Source organism: Acromyrmex echinatior, chromosome 1, assembly GCF_024713525.1.
Source record: "Acromyrmex echinatior isolate Ae372 chromosome 1, ASM2471352v2, whole genome shotgun sequence".
NCBI lineage: Eukaryota > Metazoa > Arthropoda > Insecta > Hymenoptera > Formicidae > Acromyrmex > Acromyrmex echinatior.
This window is the reverse complement of record NC_141852.1, coordinates 13,254,261-13,282,041: the sequence shown is the minus strand read 5'-3', so window position 1 is coordinate 13,282,041 and position 27,781 is coordinate 13,254,261. Positions and strand designations below refer to the sequence as shown.

Below are 27,781 nucleotides of genomic sequence, written 5' to 3'. Positions count from 1 at the left end.
TGCTTCGTCTCAAATTTCGTTCTTAAAAATGAAAGGGTTACGGGTTCGCGATTAACTTCATCAGAATGTTGAATTTTACATCACCGTTAAACGCGCAATTTTCTTTATTGCTGGCAGGTTTATTTGGTTCCGCCATAATGCAGATAAGCCACAGAAAAATTTAAATGAACGTGAATCGTCGCCTTCCTCGATGAAATTGATTAAGTATTGAGACTTTACGAAATGTTTTTAATAATGACACATTCGCAGACTAATCTTAAATTTTAAAGTTAGACACTTATTAATTATTTACATAGCGAAACTTTTCTTAATCTAAAAATTAAATATAAATTTGTCAGAATGTGTCACAATTTTCTGATTCAAATAATGTCTGTTCACATAATGACTGTTTTACTACCATTAATATAATCGATCGTAGAAATTCTTATTTACGAAGAGCATAAAATATTTCAATCAATTTCATACGTAAAACAATAAATCATTCTTTATTTTGTTGTTTCTATTATAATGCGCGTGTCTAATTCACAGCGCGGATGGTATGAGAAAGGAGATGGAAATGGGAGAAAAGCGATCAGGTTGACGAAGAATAAAGAGACTTCACGATTCAGTAACGTCATCCTTTATCTTCGTTTAGTCAGGCACTGCGTTATATTCGCTTCTGCGCGAATTGCAGCCGCAATAACGCGAGTAACAACAAGGAAGTAAAACATATGCATAATGTAACGTAATTCATTCGCTTTGCCATTAACGACGAATCGCCATCGAAATGTAATACAATTCCAAAATAACGCTGGGCTTGTCGCATCGTCGCATTTAACGATCATAATTACACGATCATAATTGTACGTCCTAATAATAGCACAATAGTAACTGATAACAATGAATAGTCATCGAGGCATCGAGACGAGACATCGTCGTCGGCAACACGTTGGTGCAACAATGACGAATGATAAAATATCTATCACATAACGGTAACATTAACGACGTAACAATAACGATAATTTTCATTACTACTATTATTATCAATATAATTAACATTATTCGCTTTATTCTCATTTGTCTATCTTGCATTGTCAACAATTAAACTATGAAAACTGATAACATCTTCTGTCCCATCGTGCTCTCTCTCTCTCTCTCTCTCTCTCTCTCTCATTCTTTTTTGCATTTCTCTCTTTATGCATTTCTCATATATTGCAAATATATGTATAGTTGTCAAGAAATCACATCATGTAGCTATTGAATAAAAAAAGATCTTATCTAGAACATGGCGATTCTAAAAATATTTTTCTAATTGAATAATGAAAAAGTACAGTAATATTTTTATGTTTTACAATCATATTTTTCACAGTTTTGTTCCATTCATGTAATTAGGCCAATTATTGTAATGTATTTATAATAAATTCAAATATAATTGTTTCATATAATTGAAGATTTTGAAGATTTTTTAAAATTAATAATTAAAAATCTTAATGGATCTCTCAAGGACACATATATATATATATTTTTTTTTTCAATTATATTTCATTAACAAAACATATGTCCTCTTACGAATTAAATAGAAAGATAAAAAGAGACCGAAATAAGATGCAAGATGCAAGATCTGACGATATTGTAACGCAAAAAGTTTTCCTCGCAATATAAAATACCTTCGAAAATATATATTCTCTTCGCACGCTCTCCCACCCCTACATATCGTACTTATTCGCTTATATCTGTTGGGTGTGTACCTCACCGCACTTCACACGTTATCATGGAAAGAGCTGCAGGAAATCGAGAGATCGAGGATCTCTTCTCTCGCGTGTCGAAGCGATCTCGCACGGCGGAAAACGCCTTTTCGCATTCCGGGAGTATTGACTTACGCGCGCGCCCCGCTTCGAGATACGAGATTGGCCGGGATACGCTCTCTTGCTCGCGACGGCTCGACGTCTAGAAGATTTATCCGTGCTCGCGAAGCGTGCGCGCAATTTTGCATCAAGAGGGACCACGCTCAGAGAATTCGAAGTGAAACACACGTAGTCCTCCGATAATTCCCTCAATCTCTATTTCCGTGAAGGCGCGAGAGTGATGGAGTGACAAGCGTGAAACTGACAATTCGACGTAATTGCGACCTCTATCCGAGTTAATCAAGCTTCTTCGAAACAGTAATGATCATCTCCATCGAACTGTACGCGCCACGGTCGGCGTAGTTTCACGTCAATGCGATAACATTTGGATGCGCTGTTCGTATGACACTCTTATGACGCTGTTAACCATCAGTCGTCAGCGAACGAACGGACGAATAAACGAACAAACGTGCGTGGCACATAGTTACTGGGAAAAGCCGATGCTGATACGTCCTGAAAATTATATAATTCTTTTCTTTCATGAAAATTGTCATTGTCAGAATTTGTCAAAATAATTTATAAAAACCAATAGAGTTTATTTGTAGAAACTATCGCAATCAAGTTGAATGGCGATTTCAGTCCCCCAAACGGAAGTTTGAAATGTCACGCGAAAGACCACGAATTCTCAATAAATTATATAAAGACATCTAATAACTCTCTGATATGTTGGATATTGTCATTCAATATGAAACTTGCGAATTGAATGTAGGGAAGAAGAAAACTCACAAATCGAAACTGAGCTAATGAATTAAAGAAAGACGAAAATAGTGCCTTACAAATTGTTATCGTTATTCAATATCATAGATCGACAATAAATCATTTCCTAAGCTCATTAAGCTAAAAATAAAATAAAATTCACTTTGCATGATACTGAAATCCATGCATGAACTGATTCCTATTCCTCAATAATGCCCATCGGAAGAAAATAAATATTGTCTCCTAGATATAAATAGAGATATTCGAAAGCAGTCAATGCAGTACTCTTGTAGTCTTTATTACATAGTTTACTAATCAAGTTTTTCGCGTAGTTTTAATTCAAATTATTTCGAATCAAAATGACAAAGTGAGTTTGATTACATTTTTAAAAAATTAAAACAATGGAGATTGTACTCCAATAAGCAATTCTGCTTGATTTTTAGTCTTCCCAGCCTTGCTTCACTTTCCCAACGAAGACAAATTTGTAGTGTCTATGTAGAATTCACATATTTTATGTGGACTATGTAAGACAAAAATTCATTGGTATGATCTCCACATAAATGTAATGTTATTTCATTGTCAAATCGAAATAAAAATTTCAACATGAATTCTACATAGACATTTTCATAGATTTTAATTCATATATTCGTAGAATTATAAAATTTAATGGGGATGAAATTAGAAAATAGTAACATGGAATTCATGTGAATAAATTCACATCAATTTTCACTCTATGCAATTCACGCTGAAATTTTGATATTTCGATGACATTCATGACACGTTACATTTATGGATACCAATAACTTTTTGTACGTAAATAGTTCACATGAAATACGTGGATTCAGCGTAGACATTGCCTGTTCTCATCGCATTTTCTCCGACGATCTAAGGGAAAGAACATTAGGCAGGGACTCTTTTTTCTCTTTGTAAGGCAAACTAAACTTAAAAGAATTAGCGTTTTTTAAATTACCAGCAATTATTTATTAATCATTTCTCTTAAAATAAATTCCCAGCAATTAACTATTATTCTTTTAAAATATTTAATCATTGATTTCTCGTTGCCTCCTTCCTTTAATTTTATCCACATATTGATTAACATCAATTATTAGATCCATAACATTTCTTTACATGTTACTCAGAATTACCCAAGCAAAGTACATCAGCAAGTAGACCTGTATCGTTTCCTCTCTCACTATTGCGAGTTAACTGAGCAAACTCAGTGAGACGCGATCTATAGCGTTGTTTTCTATCAATTCCCTTTCCCCTTTCCTTAATTAATTCAAACTCTCCACCAATTGAATTTTTTAAAATTAATTTAAAACTTGAGAAACGTATACCGTTCATCCTCAGTTTAATTAACAATTCACTATTAATCCCTTGAGAGTTTGAGAGAGTTGACCTCCAATATTTTAAAATAGAATCGAATAACAACTCTAAATTTTAGTGGACCCTTAAGACTCAAATGAAATCAAATAACGTATGTCGAAAACGGTGGTGAAACGAGCTAGAAATCGAAGAAATTGAGCGTGAAGAGAACAGAAAAAGCCATAAAAAATAGTTTAAAAAATTTAGAATTAGAATCTTTCTCTTATTCTCCTCCTTTTACTATCAACCAAATTTCATTCCAATCCCAAACCAAATTAGATTTCCTTCTGTTCTCACACATAATATTCTCATCCTTACACTCTTACTCCTCTATTACTTTCCTATTTTCAACCCCGAAGAACAATCTTTCCTGTTCCCTGCCTCTCCCTATACCGAATTCTTCGGTAAATATTCCATTTCCATCCCCCACCTACTTCACTTCGTTGAGCGTAGAGTTCGTCAAGGAAATCCCAATTCTCTCTCCTCCTCATTTTTCAGAGCGACGACTTCAATTCTCGTTCACCAATATATTGCCGATCAATTTATATAAGACAATTATAACACTCTATTTCGAATATTGTGCAACGCTGTAAATTATATGGAAGAAACACAGTTGAGTAAATTGCAAAAAGCGCAAAACCAGGCCATGAGAATGATATCACAATGTCATACATATGTATTTATATACCAAAGTGGAACATATGCAAGCGCTGCAGTTTATGTCTATAAGACAGAGACATTGTGTGTATTGTCATTACAGGATATTTTTTCTAAATTAATCTTTTCTAAAATAACATTTGAATCCGAATATAATTTAAAAATTCCAAGAGCTAAAATATCTGGAAGCGAATATCTCAAGCGTTTAAATCGTGTTAATATAACAACTCATATTTTGTCAAGAGATAAAGACAACGCAAGTTATCATCAATAATATTGATAATAATATTGATAATAATATTATTAAATAATAATATTGATTTTAGATTTGATTTCACATGAATAAAAATCTTTTTCCACCTTTTTTTTAAGACATACCCAAGTAAGAAGTGGTGAGAAAACCGGAGGGTTGTTATTACTTTAATATATAAGGAGCGAATAATTAGTTTGTGGTCGACTTTTATTCGGAGCATTCTAAGTAAGGCCTTTGTTCAATAATTGGCTTAACTTTCAAGAATTAAAAAAACTCTTAAACCACCGATATGTTATTAAAGCTTTCTGGTGAAATTTTTAAGATCCAAAAGTAAATTTATTTCAAAATACCATTAATTTGCTAATTTAATCTTTAATCTTAATCTGTCATTCTCCAACTCTCGAACTGTCCAGTAATTAATTCTAAAGATTCTTGTTAACTCTTAAATCTTCAAAAATTAATTCTTGTTAACACTTAAATCTGTCGCTGACGAAGAGTGTGACAACAGTTCTTTAGACTCAGCTGTCGCTGACAAGGAGCGTGGCAATACTTTCAACCAATTCTATAGCTTCAAGATTTTATTTGGGAAGTTATTAGTTTTTAATTAAGTCTTTAATGCTCAAGAAGAGTGGATGTCGAGTCCAGATCCAGAAAAAGGATCAGATTTCAAATCAAGCAAAGTTTAATTTTTAATATTAACCATTTCTCTCTTTTTCAAAAATTTCACCGACTAGAAAACTCAGCTAAATCCTTTTTTTTTCTTTTAATTAAATCGCGTAAATTTATTTAATCCTAGGTAAAATACTTAAATGTATTGACCCAAAAGCGTACATCGTCCAAAAGCGGAATTCAAAGAATTTCGGTTCATAACAGAGTACTTTTTATTTTTAAGATTCTGTCGGAACAATTAAGAGATGAGTTAGATATATAGTTGGAAATGAGAGTGAAAAACAAACAAGACAAGCCAGGAATATCGCAATACAATTTTGCAAAACAAGGAGTACACAAAAAAGTTTGTTTTATGAAATGAATAATGCTAGTCCAATTTTTCTACCGTCTTCAACTACTCTTTCAGAATTAAAAAATGAATTTTTCTCCTTTCTCCTTTTTCTTCCTTCGTAAATACTTATAGATACATAATATATGAGATAATTTTAGTTCCCTTATTTACTCATTTATTTCAAAAGCAAGTGTAACAAATAAAGAAAGAGATAAGTTAACTTTGAAACATTTTCCTAAAAATTCTATCCCCTTATTTCTTCATTAATGTAATATCCGCATAAATAATATGACAACATACTCATACAATAATTCGTATTATATATTATACTTTATTTTAATCCCTTACGATATACTACAGAAAATGGTAGCTTATCGATACAAATCTGGGTATCTCATATCCATTCACTTATTTATAAAGTAGCTACAAAAATCTCTAAAAATTCACAAACATAGTTTCAAGTTTCTAGAACAAATTTCAATTTGAAGAAAATAATGAAATGAATAAGAAACGGAGGATTCGTTAAACTTGCGAAAAACTTACACGGACAGGAATCGATATGAATTTCGGACACGAAATACCCAGTATTGTTCCATAAGGGTTCAGATTACTATGATATTTCACATCAATCTTGAAATATTTAATTTTGAGTTCATTACGTCATTAATTTTAAGAAATTGATTAAATCTGAATTAATTTGTTATTTAATTAATTTATTATTTTTGCATATCGCCTTCATTCCTTTGTTCCCAAAAGAATCGCACGAGAATCACTCCTAGATCACAAGATTCAATTCTTCGACCTAAATAAAGCTTAACGAGTAGAACACTATTTCGAATGGTGTCATGACGTCCATACGCAATATAGATTTGTGTTTTGAAACTGTATTAACGTTCGACTCGTGTATGCGACTCAGAGCGTTGATCTACTAGCACGATTTCTGAGATGTCCTTCCATACTCTCTCAACCTGTTAATTCATATGAAATAAAGAATCCTGAGGCTTGGACGTAATACGACTTATCGAGATGTCATGTATAATGCGAATGCGTATTGAAACACGCGACACGCGCCGCTCATTGTGAGCACGTGTCCTCGGCCTGGTCTGCATCAATGTTTTATTAACGAGGCGGTGAAACTCAACCGGGGAAACCCATGTCCATCCGAGCGCTATAGCGAGCACCAAAATAAATACATCGGGCTTTCTACGAAGAAATGTTACGATTGCGAAGAAACCCGATTTTCAGAAACTGAGAGTAAGAAAAAGGAAATGGATCGCGTCGAACGACGCGAGTGACGAGAAGAAATTGCGCACGTCAGTTGCTGGATCCCTTCCGGTTTCTCATCTTTCGCATGAACGAGCGGTGTGCATCGTTCAGTCATCACAAAATTCAATAATCATGCTTTAAAAAGTGGTACAATGTCGTGGGAGGCTGCATAGGTGAGAGAGCTCGCGTCATCTTGCGCGATCGCATATCCCGTTCCTGGAATTTTCAATCTTACTCTCTTCGACACGTAATACATACGAGCGCATACACATGCACAAATATATATACATATATATTACACATACATCACAGTACTATCTTATTTATGACCGACGCACCTGCTCGTACTCTTTTCCTCTCCCGATTTTACTCTCTTCTTGTTACGTCGTTATGCATATAAATAATACCGATTCGCGACACATGATTCGTGAATTTACAGTGTGAACATCGACGAACTTGTAAAAGAAGTTACAAGGATCGGTTCAAAGTGTTCAAATAGATTTTCATGAAACTTTCATCAAATGTTTTATTAGGTCATAAAATTATAGTGAAAAAAATTTACGTAGAGATAACTAGGAGAGCCAATATGGCGACTTAGCACATAGGGTTGTATCACCCTTTTAGATGTTTTGTTTTCGCCACACACACAATTCCATTTATCAATTCTTTAATCTTGTGAACTTCGTAATGCGTTCACTCAGTTATTCGAGTGCTATGCAAGTCCTTAATCTTCTTAATTAACTTTTTTCGAAATTTCGAGAAATAGGATCATGATCTGTAGGTTCCACCTGTGTCATCATTTTGATCATTTCTGTATAAAATCTTTTCAGTATGATTCCATGACCGAGTGGGGTATTTATTCTCCAAGTTTCATGAAAATCTATTTAGTTGAAACACTTTGGACCGATGTTTATACTTCTTTCCTCAAACGCTACGAATCGTATACAAAAGATTGAATTTTCGAATAAACAAAAGGGGCTCTTATTACAGAAACTTGCGTGAATATAATCTCGATAGACCGAATCGATGTACAAGAAATCGATTTCTAAACTTCTTAAGTTATTACTCGAAATTTTAAGCAAGAAATATTTTAAAAAACTATATTAATTAATATTAATATTGAAAAACTCTTAAAAATTAATATTAATAATTAATAAAAAATAAAAGAACTATAAATTGAAAATTATATGGAAAAATTTTGAAAATTTAAAGAATGAACATTTTTGAAATGCCAAAAAGGAATTTAACGATATTCGTATAAAGGAATATATGATGAAAAAAATTCTTGTGTCGTAAAAAAGGTGTACGTAATATTTAAATCTTCCTTTTTAAATTTAAAAATTATTTCCATCAATATGCACCTAGGAAATGTTATAACTGAAAACATAAATATATGTTCGAGTAAATTACACGGAAAAATTTGAGGATCTTAAAGAATGAACAACTTTAATTCTACAGTGCCAAAAGAGAATTTAATTATTATTATATTAAAAAAAATAATATATGAAAAAGAAAAGAAAATTTTTTTTATAAAAGTATATGCAATATTTAGATTTTTCTCTTTGAATTTAGAAATTATTTCCATGGTAGGTATCAATATGCACTTGGGGAATGTTATAACCGGAAACACATGAATAGCCACGTTCGAGTAAATTTCCAATAAGTCTTCCGCAACGCGCTACTGCACATTGCCGTGAAATTTCGTTCCGGCAGAAATTAGTTTCGTTCTGGGTTTAAAGGTAGGCGGCACTCTCTAAATGGCGTACCTCCGGGGCATGACCTATTTCGAAGCTCGTTGGCAAACCAGTTACGCCTGCTAATCATTATTGCATACTTAACTTTCGTTGTGCGACAGCGGTGGCCCTTGGCACTTTGAGTTGACCAAAAAAAAAATGCGACTCCTTGTAACGTTTCGATATTAATAAAAATAATATGAATATCGAACCCTATTTCATGTCTCGGCGAAATCATTGATCAATTACTAAACTCAAAACTCGTTGAACGTTTAAATGAAAGTCAGCTATGCATTTCATATCTTTCTAATTTCTCGTTAGTATGGGACAGACAAGAGATAATTCTGATGACATCAAAAGTTTACAGGAATATTTCGCACGAATCTGGGGTCCGAGTACGAGCAATCACGTCCCCTTTGCCGGCAAAAGTCCTAACAAACTCCCTTTACGGGGACACGTTCTCGATAAGAAAGTTTTCCGCGAGCCGCCGAATCTGTATTTACCTTTGGCGTGCACCGTGTACCTCGGATTATTTATTTTTCCCCGGCGATTACACAGCACCAGCAGCAGAGATTGTTGGCGCCTACTATTTCGCCGACCGACGGCGACGGCGAATCGTTACGTATTCCGTGTCACACGTCTCGTGCACGGAATTGCAAGTTGGCACGGTTTCGCGAAAGAACATTCGCCGAACTTTGATAATCACTCGAAATTTCTCCGGTCGACCTCACGTTCAATTTTGAAGGCTTAAGTATAGGAGTGTCCAGAAGAATTAGGTTACTCCGCACTTGTAGATTTTCGAAAAAACAATTTATTTTTCTCAAACAAAAATCAGATCAACATATAATATTTCTAATCGTAAACGATGAAGAAGAAATTTATTTACTTCAGTTTACAAAGCCAAGGAAGAAATAATCATAAATAATGAAAAGTAAAGAAACTTTTCTTTAGAAAAATTAAGTTCCAAGGATAAATAAAGAAAATTTAATTTCCTACGCGGGTTATCGAAAGAACAAAAAATGTTTAATCAAGTTTTCAAGAGAAAGACTAAAGAAAAATCAATCTCAAAGTTATCGGAAAAACTCGCACCTAGACGATATAAAAAATTGAAAATATATCCAAGGTGCTCCATGTAACTTTTTAATTAATCTTTACAGCCTGAGGACGTGAATTCAGCCTACTAATTTATTTCTTGCTCTCTATTTTGAAATTCCGCTCTCCTTCGCATGTTATACTTTTGATGTTTACCGAGCTCTCTCTCTCTCTCTCTCTCGCAGCCGAAATTAACCATCAATTAATCAACAAGAACGCACCTTGACAACGCTAATATAAAATTATTTGTCACGTCGGTCGCGTGTGTGCGACAACGGTGTGTGATAAATTCATATGCTGCGAACGGAATGATTTGTTAATGGACGTATCAGCCTCGGGACATTGCAGTCTCCGCGAGCAGCAACTGCAATTGCTGCAGTAGTCGCGACGTTTTGCTCGTTTGTCCCGTCACGCTCGCAGGCACTGCGAGAAACGGACACCGCGTACAATACAACGTCTCCTCAACGTAATATTGTTTGCGTAGATCTTATGGGAGAGTAGCAGAGTGCACGCTTGACGCGATCGCGACGAGGAAACATCCTCGAGATGACTTACATCAGTACACAAAAAACTTGCGACCTGCGCGAATGGATACCATATTGGGTACAAAAATACGTTTCTATAGATACCTTACATACAACGAGTCGTCTCGAAGCCAGAACGACCACAGTCGCGTTTATTTAGCTCTTCTAGCGACTCGGAAACTCGATGGGAAGATCTATATACAGATATGAGAAATTTGTTGTTCTCCCTTTTATCTCAGAGTCCTGGAACAGCATTGATTGTCCTGGCTTCGTGACACGTCAGTATACATCCTAAATGTCATTTATATCGAAGGGTCAACCTAAACTTAATCTGAAGACAATCACGGGCGATTACGATCGCATGATTGCGATATGTACTCTTTCGGTTATAATAAAGTATCTCCTATCAAGTGAGGTCTCGATTGAACTGGTATCATTTACTTAAAGACGCCGTTTTTTTTTTATAAATGTATTAAATGTAATTACGAGCGTTTATTATATAATTCACCGAGAATATATTTATTTTTTTCCGCAGAAAAGATTATTCTCTGTCTGATTATGAGAATTAATGCGATAAGAACACACTTGAAGGCAGCGTGTTGGTCATCTGTACATAATCTACGTCTGGAATGTCTAAGCTATCAATTTCTACTATATAATCTAAATAGATACAAGGTCTACTTTTTATCGATAAACTTTTTAATCTGGTGCACACTCATGCAATAAGTGGAAGTGAAACAAATATAATTATATAAAAATATAGTTTGTTTTACTTCAGCTTATTGCATTGTGCACCAGTTCGGAAAATTCTTCGATAAAGAACAGGCCTACAATAAAACGGTGAAACTGAAAAATGTGTATCTCAAATAATCAAGTACATATAATCAAGAAAAAAGTTTCTCGAAGTTATATGTGTACTGCCTGAATTAATATTATAGTCAACTTTAGAAAATTATTGATATATCAATATTTCTCTCTATTAAATATATTATTCATCCATTTTTGCTGTGTAAATATATAGATGAAATAAATAGGAAGAGAGAATCAAAATGTTACAAAACAATTTTTTTTTAAATATCTTCTTCTTATCCTAGCCTCTTCAAACAAGTAATAATAACAAGTAATATGTTATTGCTTGCAATTTAAAAACCGTTATTGTTTGGTGATAGTTTAGATATTCTATTGGTAGACTATTTTTATTTTCTTGCTAGAGAATATAGAATATTCATGTATTTCTAATCTGAAAATTCTACAACGTACGTCATTTGCAGAAAATTGAATAAACAGTACTTCCACGATTACGAGAGAAAATTTTCGTAGTTTACTTTCCTTTAGTACTTTTACTAAAATAACATTTTGTTTAATTTTAGATTCAAACATACTAGAAAAATGTGCTATGTGTGTGATTAAATTCCTGTTTCTTAATCTCTCTATTGTGAAAATTAATTTGATTATAATAAGTGCTAAATTCATGTTTAATATGCAGTGTAGTCCTTAAGTATTGTAAATGATTTAAGGGATAATTCTTTATATTAATTCAAGACGGAAACTTTATATGTCTAAAATAACTTATTGTTTAACGATATAGGATATTACAATTGAGGGAAAAATTTCATTTTCTTTAAAAATCTCGAAAACTATTTGTTATTTATCGTTATTTTGATGGCATCTTATGTATATAAAGTATATGAAATAATCTGAGTAGTTTTCGAAATTTTTGAAAAAAATCAATTTTTTTTCAACTTTGACATTCATATTTGAAACTAACAAAGTCATAGACATATGATGATATGAAGTTTCTATCTTGAATTAATGTAAGGAATTACTCCTTAAAATCTTTTAGAATTTAAAAAAAACCCACCTTGTATATATAACTCGATTTGAATATACGAAAAATGTCTGTTTTTTTTTTCAATGATCTACTTCGTGACTACTCGAATTCTCTCTCTCTCTCTCTCTCTCTCTCTCTCTCTCTCTCTCTCTCTCTCTCTCCCTCCCTCCCTCCCTCTCTGTCTCTCTCGGAAAATAGGTGATACCTTAATTACTGTCTTTCGTAACAAACCGCTGACGATTTATCGATAGTAGTAATCGTCCACGATCGAGTAATCATCGATCTTGGCTCGAGGCGACGTAGATCGGTCGATGTGGGTTACAAGCCGACGAACGCAAAGCGAAACAGGGCAGGCGGTGAAATCAAGGCCCGTCACACAAAAGCCGTCGTGTGCTGCAAGCAGCATACGAGACATGGCTCGACGTGCACACTACCGGAGACAATAATTATCAGCAAACTTTATAACGAACTTGGACATAGTACTCGCTCATCCGTTGCAAGTCTCTGCCAGAATCGACGTCGTTCTGATATCGACGTCGACATCCTCCTTTGTCGTGGACGGACGATTAATGGCAGATCGCGTGATTCTCTCTCTCTTTCTCTCTCTCTCTCTCTCTCTCTCTCTCTCTCTCTCTCTCTCTCTCTCTTCCTCTCCTACTTTCACATTCGCGGACGCTCAGATTATCGGTTCAATACACTTTCACGACGGATGATCGTTTATTTTTAGGATGAAGCGAAGGGATTTTATCATGAACTTTGTTTTGATAGTTTATCACTTCAGCTATGATATCAATGCTGGTTTTTTTTTCTAATCATCATATTTCGACTATATGGAAAATGTCGTTTATGAAATAATAATGGCAAGAAAAGATGTGATTATGTAAATGGAAATTTCGTCGGAATAATAGTTTTAACTCTTAACTGATATTTAAGATCATTAGTGACTCCAGCTTGTGTAATTTTTATTATTTCCGAGATTAAAATTATTGATTTTGTTCAGCTATTAACTCAATAAAAATACTAACAGCTGAAACATTTAATATTGACTAAAATCTTTAGATTCTTATTTAAATAGGTTTTTAAGTATGTTAATTTTTCAAGATAAAAGCATTATTATTTTTAACTTTTTTTAAGTCATTTGAATACAAAAATATGACAAATACATTCAAAGTTTGTATTTACTTCAGCGTGAAATGAATTGCGGTCACTGATGATCCTTTGATACATCGTATGTAATAAAGAAAGGTCATATCAATTAAGAGTAAAAAATATGAATTTATACAAAATTTTAAAATTTGCTGCCAAGATGATCATTAATAAATCCCTATATGTACGTGAAGAAATCTTGATATTGCTTTTTTTTTATAAACGTATGCGCGTTGTAATACTGAAATCGAAGGGTTTCATATTTCCGAAAATATCTTCTTTGACTCTTTTTATGAAGGCACTTGGATATTATTGCTACGTTTAATAAATCGAAAATTAAAATTAATAAATCGAACCTAAAACGCTGCAGTCAATATTCCACTTCTTCATTTCGCAGTTGGAATATTTTTCGCGCGTAATGGAGCTTACGCCTGAAATTCATTCTTAACTATTCTCAAGCTGTCTTCTCAGCAGACTTCGTATTTCATAACTTTATATAACTTTACCAAAAGCAACATTATACCGTGCAATTGTACATTTCACCGATTTCGTCTGTCGAAGATATCGGGAGAAAATCTCGGAAACTCTTTTATTAAAAATATTCCATATCGGAATTCTATCTTCTCGGCACGTTTCGTGAACACGCTCGCAACTTATGAAAATAATTTCTCGACGATTAAGTAATATCATATAGTGAACTACTATTACAGTTAACACTTTTACGAATAAGTCGTTCTCGTCCTTCGTCAATGATCCCGAAGTCATCGTCCGAGCGATATAACGTGACATCGCTGATGGGACGACAGCAACTCGCGCGAACGTTTAGGCTCGTCTTGAAGCGCAGCAGGAGCACGTCCTTCGTGGCACTGACATAATATATAATGCTAAGACGTCACGCATTCCATCCGTGTAACGGCCAGCCGTTCGTAGAATCGTGACAGGGAGCCCTCCGTTCCTCGCAATTGGAACGACCCTGAACTACTCTTCATCGTCGTCCGACAATGACGACTTTCACCGCCACTTGAAGAGACCCCGAAGTCGGCCGGCCCGACCGACCGAAAACGCCCGATGTCTCGCCTCTTGAGTTCTTGTCGTCAACCCGAGAAACGTTCGTCTGATCTCCCAAGGATGCGAAACGCGAACTTGACACATTCTCGCCGCAGCAATTTTTTCTGCCACCTTCTCGGTGGTTTCCCAGCTTGAAATCCAAATTGATCTCCGAAAGCGCTACCCATAGTTAATAAGAGATATCCAAACCGGTCATTAACATTAGATGACCGAGGAAAGGGAAGAAGGGGAGGTAATATTGCAAAAGTAATCACTAGATATGTGCTTGGTGATTTATGGGGACCAAATGTTGTGATAATTGGCAGGTTTTTAAGATCCGATGAGTATATATTCGCAATCAATGGTGTGCCGACTATTGTGACATCCCCATGGGAACATTTTAACCGTGGTTTCCAGTCTTCTAGGTTCGTCTATATAATTATCTTTATTCGTATTGGACCAAGTCGTCGGAATTTAAAAGGATCATCAATATTTCTTTCTCAAAAATTGCCTAATGGATTGATTCGCAACATTCGGAACGATCTCCTTTAATCCTCTTCACGGCAAGCAACATCCGGCTCACGCTTATTTTTCTTCATTTCCTTTGCCAATCCTCCTTCCCGACCGTAAGTCGATGACTAGTTTTAGATAAATCTGCATCAGAGTGCGGTGACTCCAATAAAATCCAATTGATGCCGCGAGTGAATTCTCTTTTCATCCCTCCATGATGAGAATCTACGACTTCGCAACAGCCTGCTGCCTTTAAGTCGCATTTCGTACATCACATTCTGTGCCATTTCTTTCTCTTTCCGTTTCGCACATCACGTCCTATACCATTCCTCTCTTTTTTCTTTTTCTCTACAAATATAAATCGATCACCTCGGTCGAGCGAATGATCGGAAAATATCCAACGCGACCAAGTTTCGAGAGTCGACTTCGATCGCCCGCGAGGCTGATGGACAACGGTGGTTTTCAACTACGCGACGATATCCATGTCGGACGAGGAGTTCGACGTGGTCACCGCCAGGCTGCCGAGGGTGTCTTCGTCGGTTAAGCCGTGGTGACAGCCGGTCGCAGGTGGGCTCAACGGCGGCAGGTGCGGCGACGACAGCATCGGGTCGCCACTATGCACTGGGCCGCTGGTGTCGTCCTCCATGAGGTCCTCGAGATGCGACATGCTCAGACTCGTCGCTTCCTCCGTCACCGTCAGATCCGGCATCTACGGCAGAAAAAACATTCGACGTCCTGTAAAACGTACCGAGTGCCAACTCGAACTCGGATAATCGGGCCTGAACTTGGATGGGATGCGAGGCGTGACAGGAAAGATGAGAATCCGATGAGTATTTCCGAATGTGAGATCCACGAAAAGTGTATAGGAACGGATACGTTGGAAATCCATTGTAAAAATAGGGGTGTTTGTACTGTCAATCTTTCATGAAAGTGTAGGATCAGTGTGCCGATGAAGTCATCGCAAGTGAAAGCGGAAATGGATAATGAGCTTACATTTCACATTCATCATTGATTAATAATATGCGATGCAGAAGATGAATTTACGTGCAAGCAATATTGAACGTTTATTGCTATTTATTTGTGTATATGACAAGATATGATGACATTTGTGACAAAATGAACGATAAATATGTAGAGAGTCTCAATCGAAAGCTGTTAGATAAAAATATTCAAAAAAAAAGTTCGGTATTCGTTTAATTAAGCAATCAGTCTTAAAAATGTAAGATATACAGTGATAGAAAAATATACTAACTTTTAATAAATATTTGACTGAATAGTATTAGCTGAACATTTATTAAATGTAAACATATGTTTATTTGATACAAGAATAATTAATTTTATTTAATTATATTATTTTTTTATTTATTAAATATTGATTTATGATGTTAAATATTCAAATGTTAAATATTCAAACGAACATTTATTAAAATTTTTTTTTCTCAGAGTAATAAATAAGAAAATTAAGTATGATAAGATGTAGTTTTCAATAAAACTCCTTATAGAAATCTAATTTAATACTGATCTATTTAATATTGAAAATTATTTATTTTAAATCTTTTGACCGCAATCTGACTTTTTCTTGACGCAAACGAAATTTCGCCCCTATTTTTGCTCAAATTTCAGTTTTTATTAAATAAAGGTTTTAACATTTTAAGTTAAATTATATTTTTGTAATGCAATAAAGATATTAACAAATAATCCTAAATTTTTTGAAAGTAAATAAATTTTTAGTATAGAGTAGAACAGTAAAAAAAGTTTGAACTGGACAAAAAAGACCCAGATTGCAAACGAAGAGAGTAAACATATGATTGCAGAGGAAAGTTAAAAGTAGTGAATAAGTGTTTTTAATACTCAAAATATATAATTAATCACTAGCTTTCAGTATTAGATTTCTATAACAGGACAATAAAAAGAATTAGAAACATAAGATTGATCACTTCCTTTTGACTTTAAATGATTTGAGAAATTCAATATTTGATATTATCAGAGCTTAACCGTCTACATTATCTCTGTACACTATCGAAGTAAGCTGATTGAAGCTGTTTCTCTGCCAGGCGCAGTTAACTCCGGTGGTAACTTTGCAAAGTCACAGACAGGTCGGCTTACTAGAACCAGAATTAATTTCCAATCGCATTTCAGGCGCAAACGACTTTGATTCAATTCGCCTGCCGTTATGTTATAGATGTAACTAATTCGTCGGATTACTTGTCGGTCTTTGCTACACCGAGAATTTGTATGAATTATGTCCAACGAGGCTCATTCGTATTGCACCGTATAATATCAAATAAAAGAAAGTACAGAACAAAGTTAAATTTAGTACAACATTTGTAAAACACGTTTCTTGAAGATTTTTATAAATTGATTCATATAATTTCTATCGACTGTGACTAACACTAATTCAAATTTAAAGAATCGATCTCGTCAAATGCGGTAGAGAGCGTGACGTTATTTTTCAATTTTTTAATATATACATTTTATATATACAGGAAAGATAATACAATTGGGAGGTAACTTCTTACGTAAAAGTATGTAAGTCGACATATAGAATAAAATGTTTTATTATAGAATCTATTTTTGAAGAAATCAAGTTATTTGAATATACGTTAAATATGCGTGTTCTTTATCACAATTTACTTAATTTGTCCAATGACTATTCATCGCTATTTCTATATCAGTCTGGATTTGGTATATTTCAAAATAATGAAATAAAAGTTCAAATAATACATTAATTTTACTACTTAAAAAAATTATTGAAAATATTTGTACAAAAAAATTTATTCTATATTTCGACTTTTACAAGAACAGCTTCACCCTATAATTATTTTAGATACTTCGAAATTGAATCAAAATATCAAGTACATAGAATAATTTTCCGATCTTTTATTACTTACAATAAGTCATTCGTAGTCAGGTTAATTTTCAACACTTCTACAAGTAAGTAGTTCTACAAAAATATATAAAAATTAAGTGTGATTCTTACATATATACTTTAATATTTTTTAAAAGTATTTATATTAATTGTGTATTAATAAAAAGGAAAGGATAGAGATTATTATTTAAGTGTTACTAGTATTAAAAAAAAGAAATTGTGCAGGACTCAATCGTGATGATGATTCAATAATTAACTAAAGGTAAATTTAATTAATTATTATTTATTTTACTCGCCAAGATATGTTTGATTCCTATCGGCTTTTAATCAAATTATTTTTTTTTATGTGACGGTCCTATTAATCTTGTTAATTTCTATAATTTGGAGATTATATATATATATATATATATATATATATATATATAAATAATGACACAATTTTGAAGAAAGAGAAAGCCGCAGAATGTGTTTTTTATCTGTTTTAATAATACAGATCTCTGGTTTCGGCGACCACGTTTCGTGTGATTTCATATTTGACGCGGTATTCCGCGAAGTGATCGCAAGCACCTATTTACATAACCGCCGTGTACTCGAACGGCGCGGAGGGCGTTAAATTTGCATGAAAAAATGCCGCAGCGCGCTTGTTGCGCAACGTGGTTTCTGACGTTACAGCTCATTCGGCGATTATCCTTTGTCCCAACGTCAGAGTGGCGCGCAGCCGTGTTCTTCTCGCGAAAATATACGCGCGGAGATGCGAGATAAAAGGTATAAGTCTCGCGTGAGGTAGCACGTACGATAAGAGGCAAACGGGACGATAAGGACTGCGCACCCGCGGACGTACGCACGATGCCGGTGGTAAAAGTAAATATTTTGCACGACATTCAGGCGCGTGTGGATTTAACGTGTGCAATTACGTTTGCAATTATACAATCTCGAAACGAAGCATTGCATAAATCCTTTGCGCGTACTGTGCCTTCTCTAACAGAAATAATTCATTGCCAAAGTAAGAACCATTTTTCGCAAACTGTAACGTTTCGTTTCAACATAAAATAACGAATTAAGAAGTCCGAATATACATTCCATGCTAAAAGTGCAAACACCTTCTAAAAATTGATATTTTTAGCACTACATACTTACTTAAATATCCAGAACAATAAAATGTTTTTTAATAATTCTTCATTCGTAAATTATCTATGCTTGATTTATTTTTTTGAATCTGATAATAACATCTCTACTTTTACACATCAAATCAAAAGTTTGGAAACACTTTTTCAAAATTGATATTTTTTTCAAATTATTTAAATATCTATAACAATGTTTTTTTAATAATAATTTTTCAAATTCAGTAGCAGTTACTGAATCTAAATAATTATTATTTTAACTTGAAAGCAAAAGAATGGCTTGAAGTGTCAGAAGGAAGTGTTATAAAGGAACTTAATAAATCAAGTACTTAAATAATTCACACGAATAAGTTCATTGCTCGACGGATTAGTGATATCGTTGCCAGAGATAATCCACTATATATCTTATGTATATTATTATTTCAAAATATACATATTCCATCTTTGCGTTTTTTCTAAAAATAATTCATCGTTATCTGAGGCGCATTTGTACGACATCGTTTACATTTCGCGTAAGATAAATCGAGGGACGAAATTAACGTTAAGCAAACCAGTGCGACGGTTAAGTGTCGTGGTAAAATTCCTCTGTGCAATACGCGAGACACTTCTCTCGCCTCAGTCGGAACTCGTCGCGCGAATCGCGGTGCGGGACGTTATCAATGTTTAAATTTCTCTAACCGCGAGGAAGCTGCTTGTCAGACTACTTACGCCCCGACGGAACTTTATCTCGAACAATAATTTAACTCATCCTTCTCTCGGTACGTCATCTCGTGTCTCCTTCGTTATCTCGCGCGTCGCAGCGTGCGACTCCGAATGTTTCCAAAAGTGCGATGAGCGTGAAAGTAAATTATAATAACGTCAATGCACACAACAATCATCCTTTTCTACGTACCGTCACATATAAAATGAATAAAATTGGTGCACACGATGCAATAAGTTAAAGTGGAATAAATATATGTTTGCTTCACTTCAATTTATTACACTGTGTGCACCAGCTCACAGAGAGTGCAGGAATAAAAAAAAGACTTATTAAAAGTTTCGCGGATATGGGCGGACGTCAGTTGCGCCGCTGTCAGTAACGGATGTAATAAAAATGTTAATAACTTCTCTTTCTCTCTGTCCGTATTCCCTTAATGACGTGGCCTCTTTAAGAAGCCCAGATCTGTCAAAGATCTATCGTCGTCGAAGCGCGTCGTTATCGGAACTTGAAGAGTTCTTAATCGCATCACGAAGCTGCGCATGTCAAACCTCGTACGTGCGCGCGCGACTTTATCTGGTCCACTAATTCAACGGTAACTTTTGCCGCGCTAATCTCACAAGATATCTCCGTGATCGGGCGTCTTAAAGAGCAACGGTGACGGCGATCAATGCCGACGGCTATCTCCCAAAAATTCGCCTTCTTCGCTCGGAGCGACATCGTAATGACAAGCAAAACAAACGAGGGCGATTTATACGTCGACCAGACTGCGATAAGCCGCAATTTATTATTCGGAACAATAATCCACTACTAATATAGGTATATATATAAAATTGCCAGATGTGTGGGATGTCAGTTGCTATGTATATATCGAAAAATTAACACACTTCGAATAATATTAATGAATAACGAAGCAAAAAATAGTCAGTCTCTTTTAAATGGAAATTATAATAATTACAATAAGATAATTAAATTAAATTAATATAATTATAATAAAAATAGTTATTTTTATTTTTATTACAATTATAATAAAAATTGTTTTTATTATATAATTGTGATAGAAAAGTTCATCTTTTTTGTGAAAATTATTACAATTATTACTCAAAGTGTGAAACTGTGTATGTACGTGTAAAATTGAAAAATTGTATAATGCTTACATGAGATGCTACAAATTGTCATGTTCAAGTGCGAACGAAAATTTCGAAAGGTGTCTACAAGACTCATGGTGTCCTGCAATCGCTTCGTCAAGAGATCGAACGGTGCTTGAGAGATCGTCATTGAATGAAAGTCGCTCGAGGCACAGAACGATACGTCAATTGTACGTAAATGAGAAAATATTTCTCATTATGCAAACATACGGACAACTTCGAATCGACCTCCGGTTGCGTAATAAAATCATTACTGTCGCTGTCAAAAGACGGCATTGCCTACCGCACTCGTGTACGAGAGCACCGATAAACGAATGCGAGAAAGAGAGATCGCGAGCGAAGCAAACAGCTATTCGCCTTTGTCTCTCTTTCTCTCTCAGAACAGATGCACGCATTATGAAACTACTCTGGCGAACGAGCGGGAGGTTTATTCAGATCAAGGATCGAATCGATCGTTACATTTGATGCCGTCGCTATAGCATCGAAAATCAATTGCGCGACAGTCGCATTAAAATTAAATGACTCGCTGTTACGAAACTATACTTAATAAAACTGACTGAAATTAACGATAATATTCGTATATTAAGAGGAAAAATTTTCTCTCTACTTGAAAAATAATTCGCTTGTTATTTACTTACTAAAGTTATGTAATATACAAAAATATTGAAAATATGCACGCTCATAAAGAAATAAAAAATGGGTTAAAAATATATAAAATATATTTAAAAATATATTATAATTATAATATATATAAAAGAAAATATAATGAAACATTAACAAAATTTATTTAACACTTTGACTGCCATGTTATCTAATAGATAAACAAAAGAATTAGTCTGAGTTATTCAGTAAACTTCAGCTCACTATCTTAGCCTCGTTTTCACAATCTATGGTTACTTAAAGATGAAAGGTTACCAAGAAATTAATGAATGAATTTCATTAATGAATCTCTTGGTAACCTTCAATAAGTTCAATTACATACTGTAGTTAATCACATACTGTAAAAACAGGCCATCTTATTCTTATGCTCTCTTATGCTCTTATTCTTTTATATATTCTTTTGTTTATCCAGTATATAAATTATCATAGTTTATCCGAAGATGGAACAACCAACTCTAAGAGAGTAAGAGAGTAAGTTGAAATTTTTATCGAAAAGTGGAATAACTCAATCTAAAAACGAGATATACCAATATATTAAGAAAACAAATAAAGTATTAAAACAACAAAATCAAATAAAACATTATATTTATTAAATTCAATACCAAAATCGACTTAGCAGTAGTCAAAGTATTAAAGTGTTGAACATGGTTTATTGTTAAAAGATAACGGATAGAAGGAAATAAATCAAATGCAAATAAATTATTATGGAAATTAAACATAAAACTTGACACGATGAATAGAATGATGCAATGATGTATATTCGAAGCAGCGGATATAACGAGATGCGGATCGGATGGGAAAGGATTTTATACTTACCTTTCGTTGCTCGAGTTTACTCCTCGGAAAGGTGTTAAGCATGGCGGAAGTAGACGCCCAGTTAAAGTCAGTAACCGGAAGACCGTGTGCTTTCGCTTGCAGCTCGAGTTCCTGCACACGTAGAAGTAATCTGCGATTCTGATGCTCCAATTGTTTATGCCTGAGCTCGTTTTGCTTCATCCTCGTGAGCTCGTTTTTCAACAGTTTTATATACTCCACCGACGACTTGAGAATTGTACCCTTGTTTGGTCTAACGTCCCTAACAATCTCATAATATCTGCAAAGAAAGAACCAAACGACGTCATTTGCAGCATTCATTAAATTTAAGGAAAAATTATAAACGCCATATATGCACTCTAAAAATATGGTATTAGATTTAACACTGTGGATTTGAAACCATAGTGTTAAATTCTCACTCACGATGCTAAATCTACATCATGTTAGTATTTATATCAACACCAACACAGTGAGAATTATATAGACATTGCGTAGTGTTAAATTTATACTGATATTTTTTAGAGTGTACACACACATCCATTTTTATACAAATTATGTCATTTTGTTTTTTCGAATTTAATTAACTAGCCTTTCAGCATATTTCTTCAATAATTTTACATGTATATATGTAAAATTGATTCATCTTTTATCTTAGAATTTACGTTTTGAGATTACATTATTTTTGTTTTTTCATGAATTATGTTATTTTTATGTTTGTTCATGAATTATGTTATTTTAATATTAAAAAATATTGAATATCAATATAAATTAAGTAGGTTTCTTAGACTAAGCGTAACTCAATAACTGTTTTACAGATTTTGTCGTCAGCTCCGGAGGATTAATTAATATCAAACTGTATAATTTATTAATAAAAAAACGAATAATTTTTGCTCAAGATATTTCAATCAATAAGATATGTATTTTGTATTCTTAACGTTCTTGCAATCTCCCTTACATCTATCGTCAGTAGCATCGAAGAGTTGATATGCCTGTGATTTCTCGGTACAGGTTGTATAAAGAACAGTGATAAGAGAGATTCGTGAGAACGTTGAGCTCACGTTTTCAATTTTTTTCCTCGACTTCTCTCAGAGAAACATAAAAAGGTGATAACGCCCCTAATAAAAAGGAGAGTGACGGAAAGAGACCCACCAGGCTACTTGAAACCTCAGACGTCGCGATTATTATTTCGTCAGAACCGTGTTTGAGATAGGGTGTTTCATCAGGAGATTCTCAAATTCTTCAACCGTAATACGACTGATATTATCGTCTCTGAGAATCACCCCGGCCGCCATCGACGTTTCGAGGGCCACCTTCGAGATGGAATTCCGCGCGGGAGTTCGCGCGGAATATCAGACGGACGGGGACCGATTTCTCGACGAGGGACGTAAGCAATGAAGTCTCGAAGAATCTCCATAACATGGGCCGCGTTCTTGTATTCTTCGCACTTTTTCCTTTTTTTCTCTTCTTTTTTCTTTCTCGGCACATCCCTTGTGTCTCGCGCCTTCGCATGATACGGCGATTTGTCGTTAACCTGGAGAATTTCTCACAGTGGCGCTCTCGAAAAATTCATGAGGAGCATTCTGCGTATGCAGAAACGAGAAGCAGAAAATAGCATCTCGGAGGTGTCTCTTTGCTCGCAAGAGACATTCGCGATGATCCAGCGCGGACAATCTTGCAACGCCAGTGTGAGGAATGCTCGGCGAACGGCTCGCGAATAAAAACGTAAGAGTAAGAAAAATTTAGAATTGCCAGAGAAAGTGCGCATTTCTTTAGAAACACGTTGTAATATTTGACACTGGACGGCGTCAGAAATGGCTTGAAAAATGTAGCATACGTTCTCGTTCACTTTGCACATAAATTTCGAATATTGAATGTATATTAAAGTGGATACAGACTTGTTGCGTATCAATGCAATGATATGACACGGTGTATCTTACGCAGTTGAAAAATTCCTAAAATGCAATACATTTTATATGTTCTAAACAGTTCACACAAATTTTTGTGTTAATTTAATACATGTAAAAATTGACAGAAAAAAATGTAACACCTTGACATAATTTAAATAAATTGTGAAAGCATATTTCTTCAAGAAAATTAATATATTAGGTGTTGGAATTAATTCGTAGCGTTTTACAAGTGATGGGAAGTACTTTCATTAATGTATTTTTTAATGCTCATGTGAAATAAATAACATTCTTTCATTAAAAAACGCTACGAATTAATTCCAACACCTAATAAATAAATAAAATTAATACTAATCTTTTATTCACTTATTTTAGAATTTGAATTATGTAAAAATTAACATATAAAACATTAAATTTTGACACAATGTAGATACAAATTGTAGAAACACATTTTTTTAAATAAAATTAACACTTATAAGTAAAATTAATACACATATTTATTTACCTTAAAATTTGATTTGGAATTACATTATTTTTATTCTTTGTTCATTTATTATAAATTGTGTTATTTTAACATTAAAAAATGTTAAATATCAATTTGATACAAAATACTCAAAATAACATAATAATAAAAATAAATAAAATATTATATTAAAATAACACTCGAATATGTTAGAAATAAATTTTAAGACAAACCAATTTTAATACAAGTACAAAATAATTTTTACTGTGACATTATTAAAACACAATTTTACGAAACGATGATACGATATACGGATACGCAACAAGTATGTATCCACTTTTACAGAATATTTGATATGAATCGTATTAGAATGTCGAGATTGGAAAAAGAAAGTATAGATCGTAACTGCAGGTTTTGCATTTTTTATTCTGAAAAACAAAACAGTATTGTTCATAAATGATCAATAACATGTTCAAGAGATAAGATATATTTGATAAGGTACAGATATTATCCGTAAACTATGTAATTTTCGCGATAATACAAATCAGTATTTGTAATTAAACTATAGCTGGAAAAAATTAGATTATCTAAAAATTAGATTATCTTTCACAGATATGCCATTCCGATATGATCATTAATCACGCTTTTTTTTTGACATTGATATCGATAGCTCATTTGTTTTGTCAATCTTACACCGCGTTGTGATAAATATTCGAAGGTTTAGCGAAAACTGTTGACGCGATGCGACGCAATATGAAATTTCTCGTGACGGACACCGGAGATTCGCCATAAGAGTTCTCCGTCGTGATTTAAATATTCCCATGCAAAACTCGGGAACAACACGCACGGATTTTCGTCGTTACTCACACTTTTTTTCCTTCCGCCACGCCGTTGATTTACGACGAAATCGTTTCGTCAATTTATCGCCCGAAAAATCGCAAATTGCCGGCATTTGCAAAAGGGAAAGCGAGACGCCGAATAGAAAGCCTATGATAAGATGGCATTCGTCATGTCTCTGATACATCCATCCTTCGTGGACTCCACGATGAATGCTCCCTCGAGAAACTATAATCCTCCGCTTTATCTTACGAGAAAACCGGGAGGATTGAACCATGGTGTGAGTATTGCACTCTTAAATGCAATCAAAAAGTGCTACCAAAATCGAGAATGTGGAAGGGAAACTAACAATAAGACAACAGTCTGCGTACTTTCGTAAGTCTATTTTTTGCAAAAGAAAAAGAGTATCTTCAAATTAATTTGAAACAAATAAAAACGAGCGATACATGGGCGTAACAATACACAAGAAAATAAAATATTAAATAAAGGTTTTTTTAACATGTGAAAATTATTTAGTCTCGAAATTTATACACTGAGAGAAAATATAGTCAATTTTAATAAATATTTAGTTGAATACTGCCAACTAAATATTTATTAAATATAAAAACATTTATTCATTTGCTACAAGAAACATTAATTTGATTTAACAATCATTCATTTTACTGAACGAATATTTATTTATACAATAGTAAGTAAATATTTAGTTGGCAATATTGAACTAAATATTTATTAAAATTGATTATATTTTTTTCTCAGTGTACTCTCATACACAGTAAAAAGCATCTTGTATTTGCGTTACAAGTTTCTGTTAAACCTTTGTGTTAAATTTTTAACATATCTGATGGTAACGTAATATAATTTGAATAATTATTATTCAGTTTATTTTGTATTGAACTGATATTCAACTGACATTTTTTAAGATTAAAATAATATAATTTATGAACAAATAACAATAATGATGATAATAATACAGTTTTAAAATATAAATTCTAAGATAAATAAATAAGATGCGTGTTAATTTAACTTATAAGTATTAATTTTATTAAAGAATATTTCCAAATTGTGTCAGTGTTACATTTTTATATTAATTTTTACATAAAGTTTGTATTAATTTCTAACAGATATTTATCTTGTGTTAAATTAACATAAAAACTTGAATGAACCATTGAGTGAAATGTGTTAAATTTAACAAATTTTCCAACTGCGTAAAGCACACATAAAACAATTTAAAATAAAACTACAGAACATGAAATAGTAAATTACAAAAACAGCACAACTACAAATAATTAATAATTATCAACTATTTTACGCTTCGCGGTAAAATGGTCCACGTTTCTTGTAACAGCGCGAATGCTCTCGTGATGCTGCTAATAATTTACATTGCCTCGACAAAACTGTAATTAAATTCACGCGCGATCGCGGATCGCGAATGGGCGCGTCGCTGCATGACTCGCGAGATTTTGCGCCTGCCGAGCAAACTCCGAAACCAAACAGCCGCCGGTATATTGCATAAAGCATCACTTTTCCACGTGAGGCGTCGTCATGCTCCATACAATTTCACGACGAGCGAATTTGCGGCCGTGTGGGTTTGCGTACTTGAACCCGAGAGCTTGCGAACTGCATTTCTCCGTAAACACGTTTACTACATCGAAAAAAAAATTCAATGTTTTATTAATTTCATCTAAGAGAGAAGCGCGCTTATATTTTTCAACGGTGAATTTGCTGAATTGTTCGCGATTTACGGATTTACTAAATTCAATGGGAATTCTGTTGCCGTGTTTCAAGTTAATGCGAGTTAACATTCTGAGCCATTGCATGTAGTTTCAACAAAACCAATGCGAATTTTGCCAACTTTTGCTCCCGAACACTTATAATTGGATCCATCGTACAACTACGATAACTTTTTAATCAATAAATTTTAATGCGAGGTACTTTCTCTGTATTCTCATACAATACATATCGCTGCGCTGCTTTGTTTCAAAAGTGACATAACTCAAAACATTAAGTTTCCCAAAAAAGGCGAAAAGTTGCTTTTTATTTGACAAAAAGTTATAAAATAATCAAGTTTTATATATATAGAGAGAGAGAGAGAGGGGGGGGGGAGAAAAAGAATATATTCTTAACATGATCAAATATCATTTTTATCATTTTTATTTCACAATCCTTAAAATACTCTAACACTACTCTTTTTGAGTTTGATAACTTTTTTTTAATTACTCTTTGAATTGTGACGATTTTGATGATATTTTTATGAATTATCCTTTTT

At 33.8% G+C, this 27,781-nt stretch overlaps 1 protein-coding gene and 1 pseudogene across 2 annotated transcripts in view; one reads left to right on the top strand and one right to left on the bottom strand.

The window, feature by feature from the left end:
* Positions 1-603: 603 nt before the first annotated feature.
* The window catches only part of Mitf (transcription factor Mitf), a 113,290-nt gene continuing 86,112 nt past the window's right edge, over positions 604-27,781 (bottom strand). For both annotated transcript variants that reach the window (XM_011057541.2, XM_011057540.2), the window contains exons 6-7: positions 22,315-22,591; positions 604-15,712 (exon numbers count right to left, since the gene is read on the bottom strand). In XM_011057541.2, coding sequence (XP_011055843.1) covers positions 15,470-15,712; positions 22,315-22,591 — 520 coding nt within the window. In that variant the 3' untranslated portion in view covers positions 604-15,469. The remainder of the gene's footprint in view (positions 15,713-22,314; positions 22,592-27,781) is intronic.
* On the top strand, positions 1,751-5,976 carry LOC147910985 (uncharacterized; annotated as a pseudogene).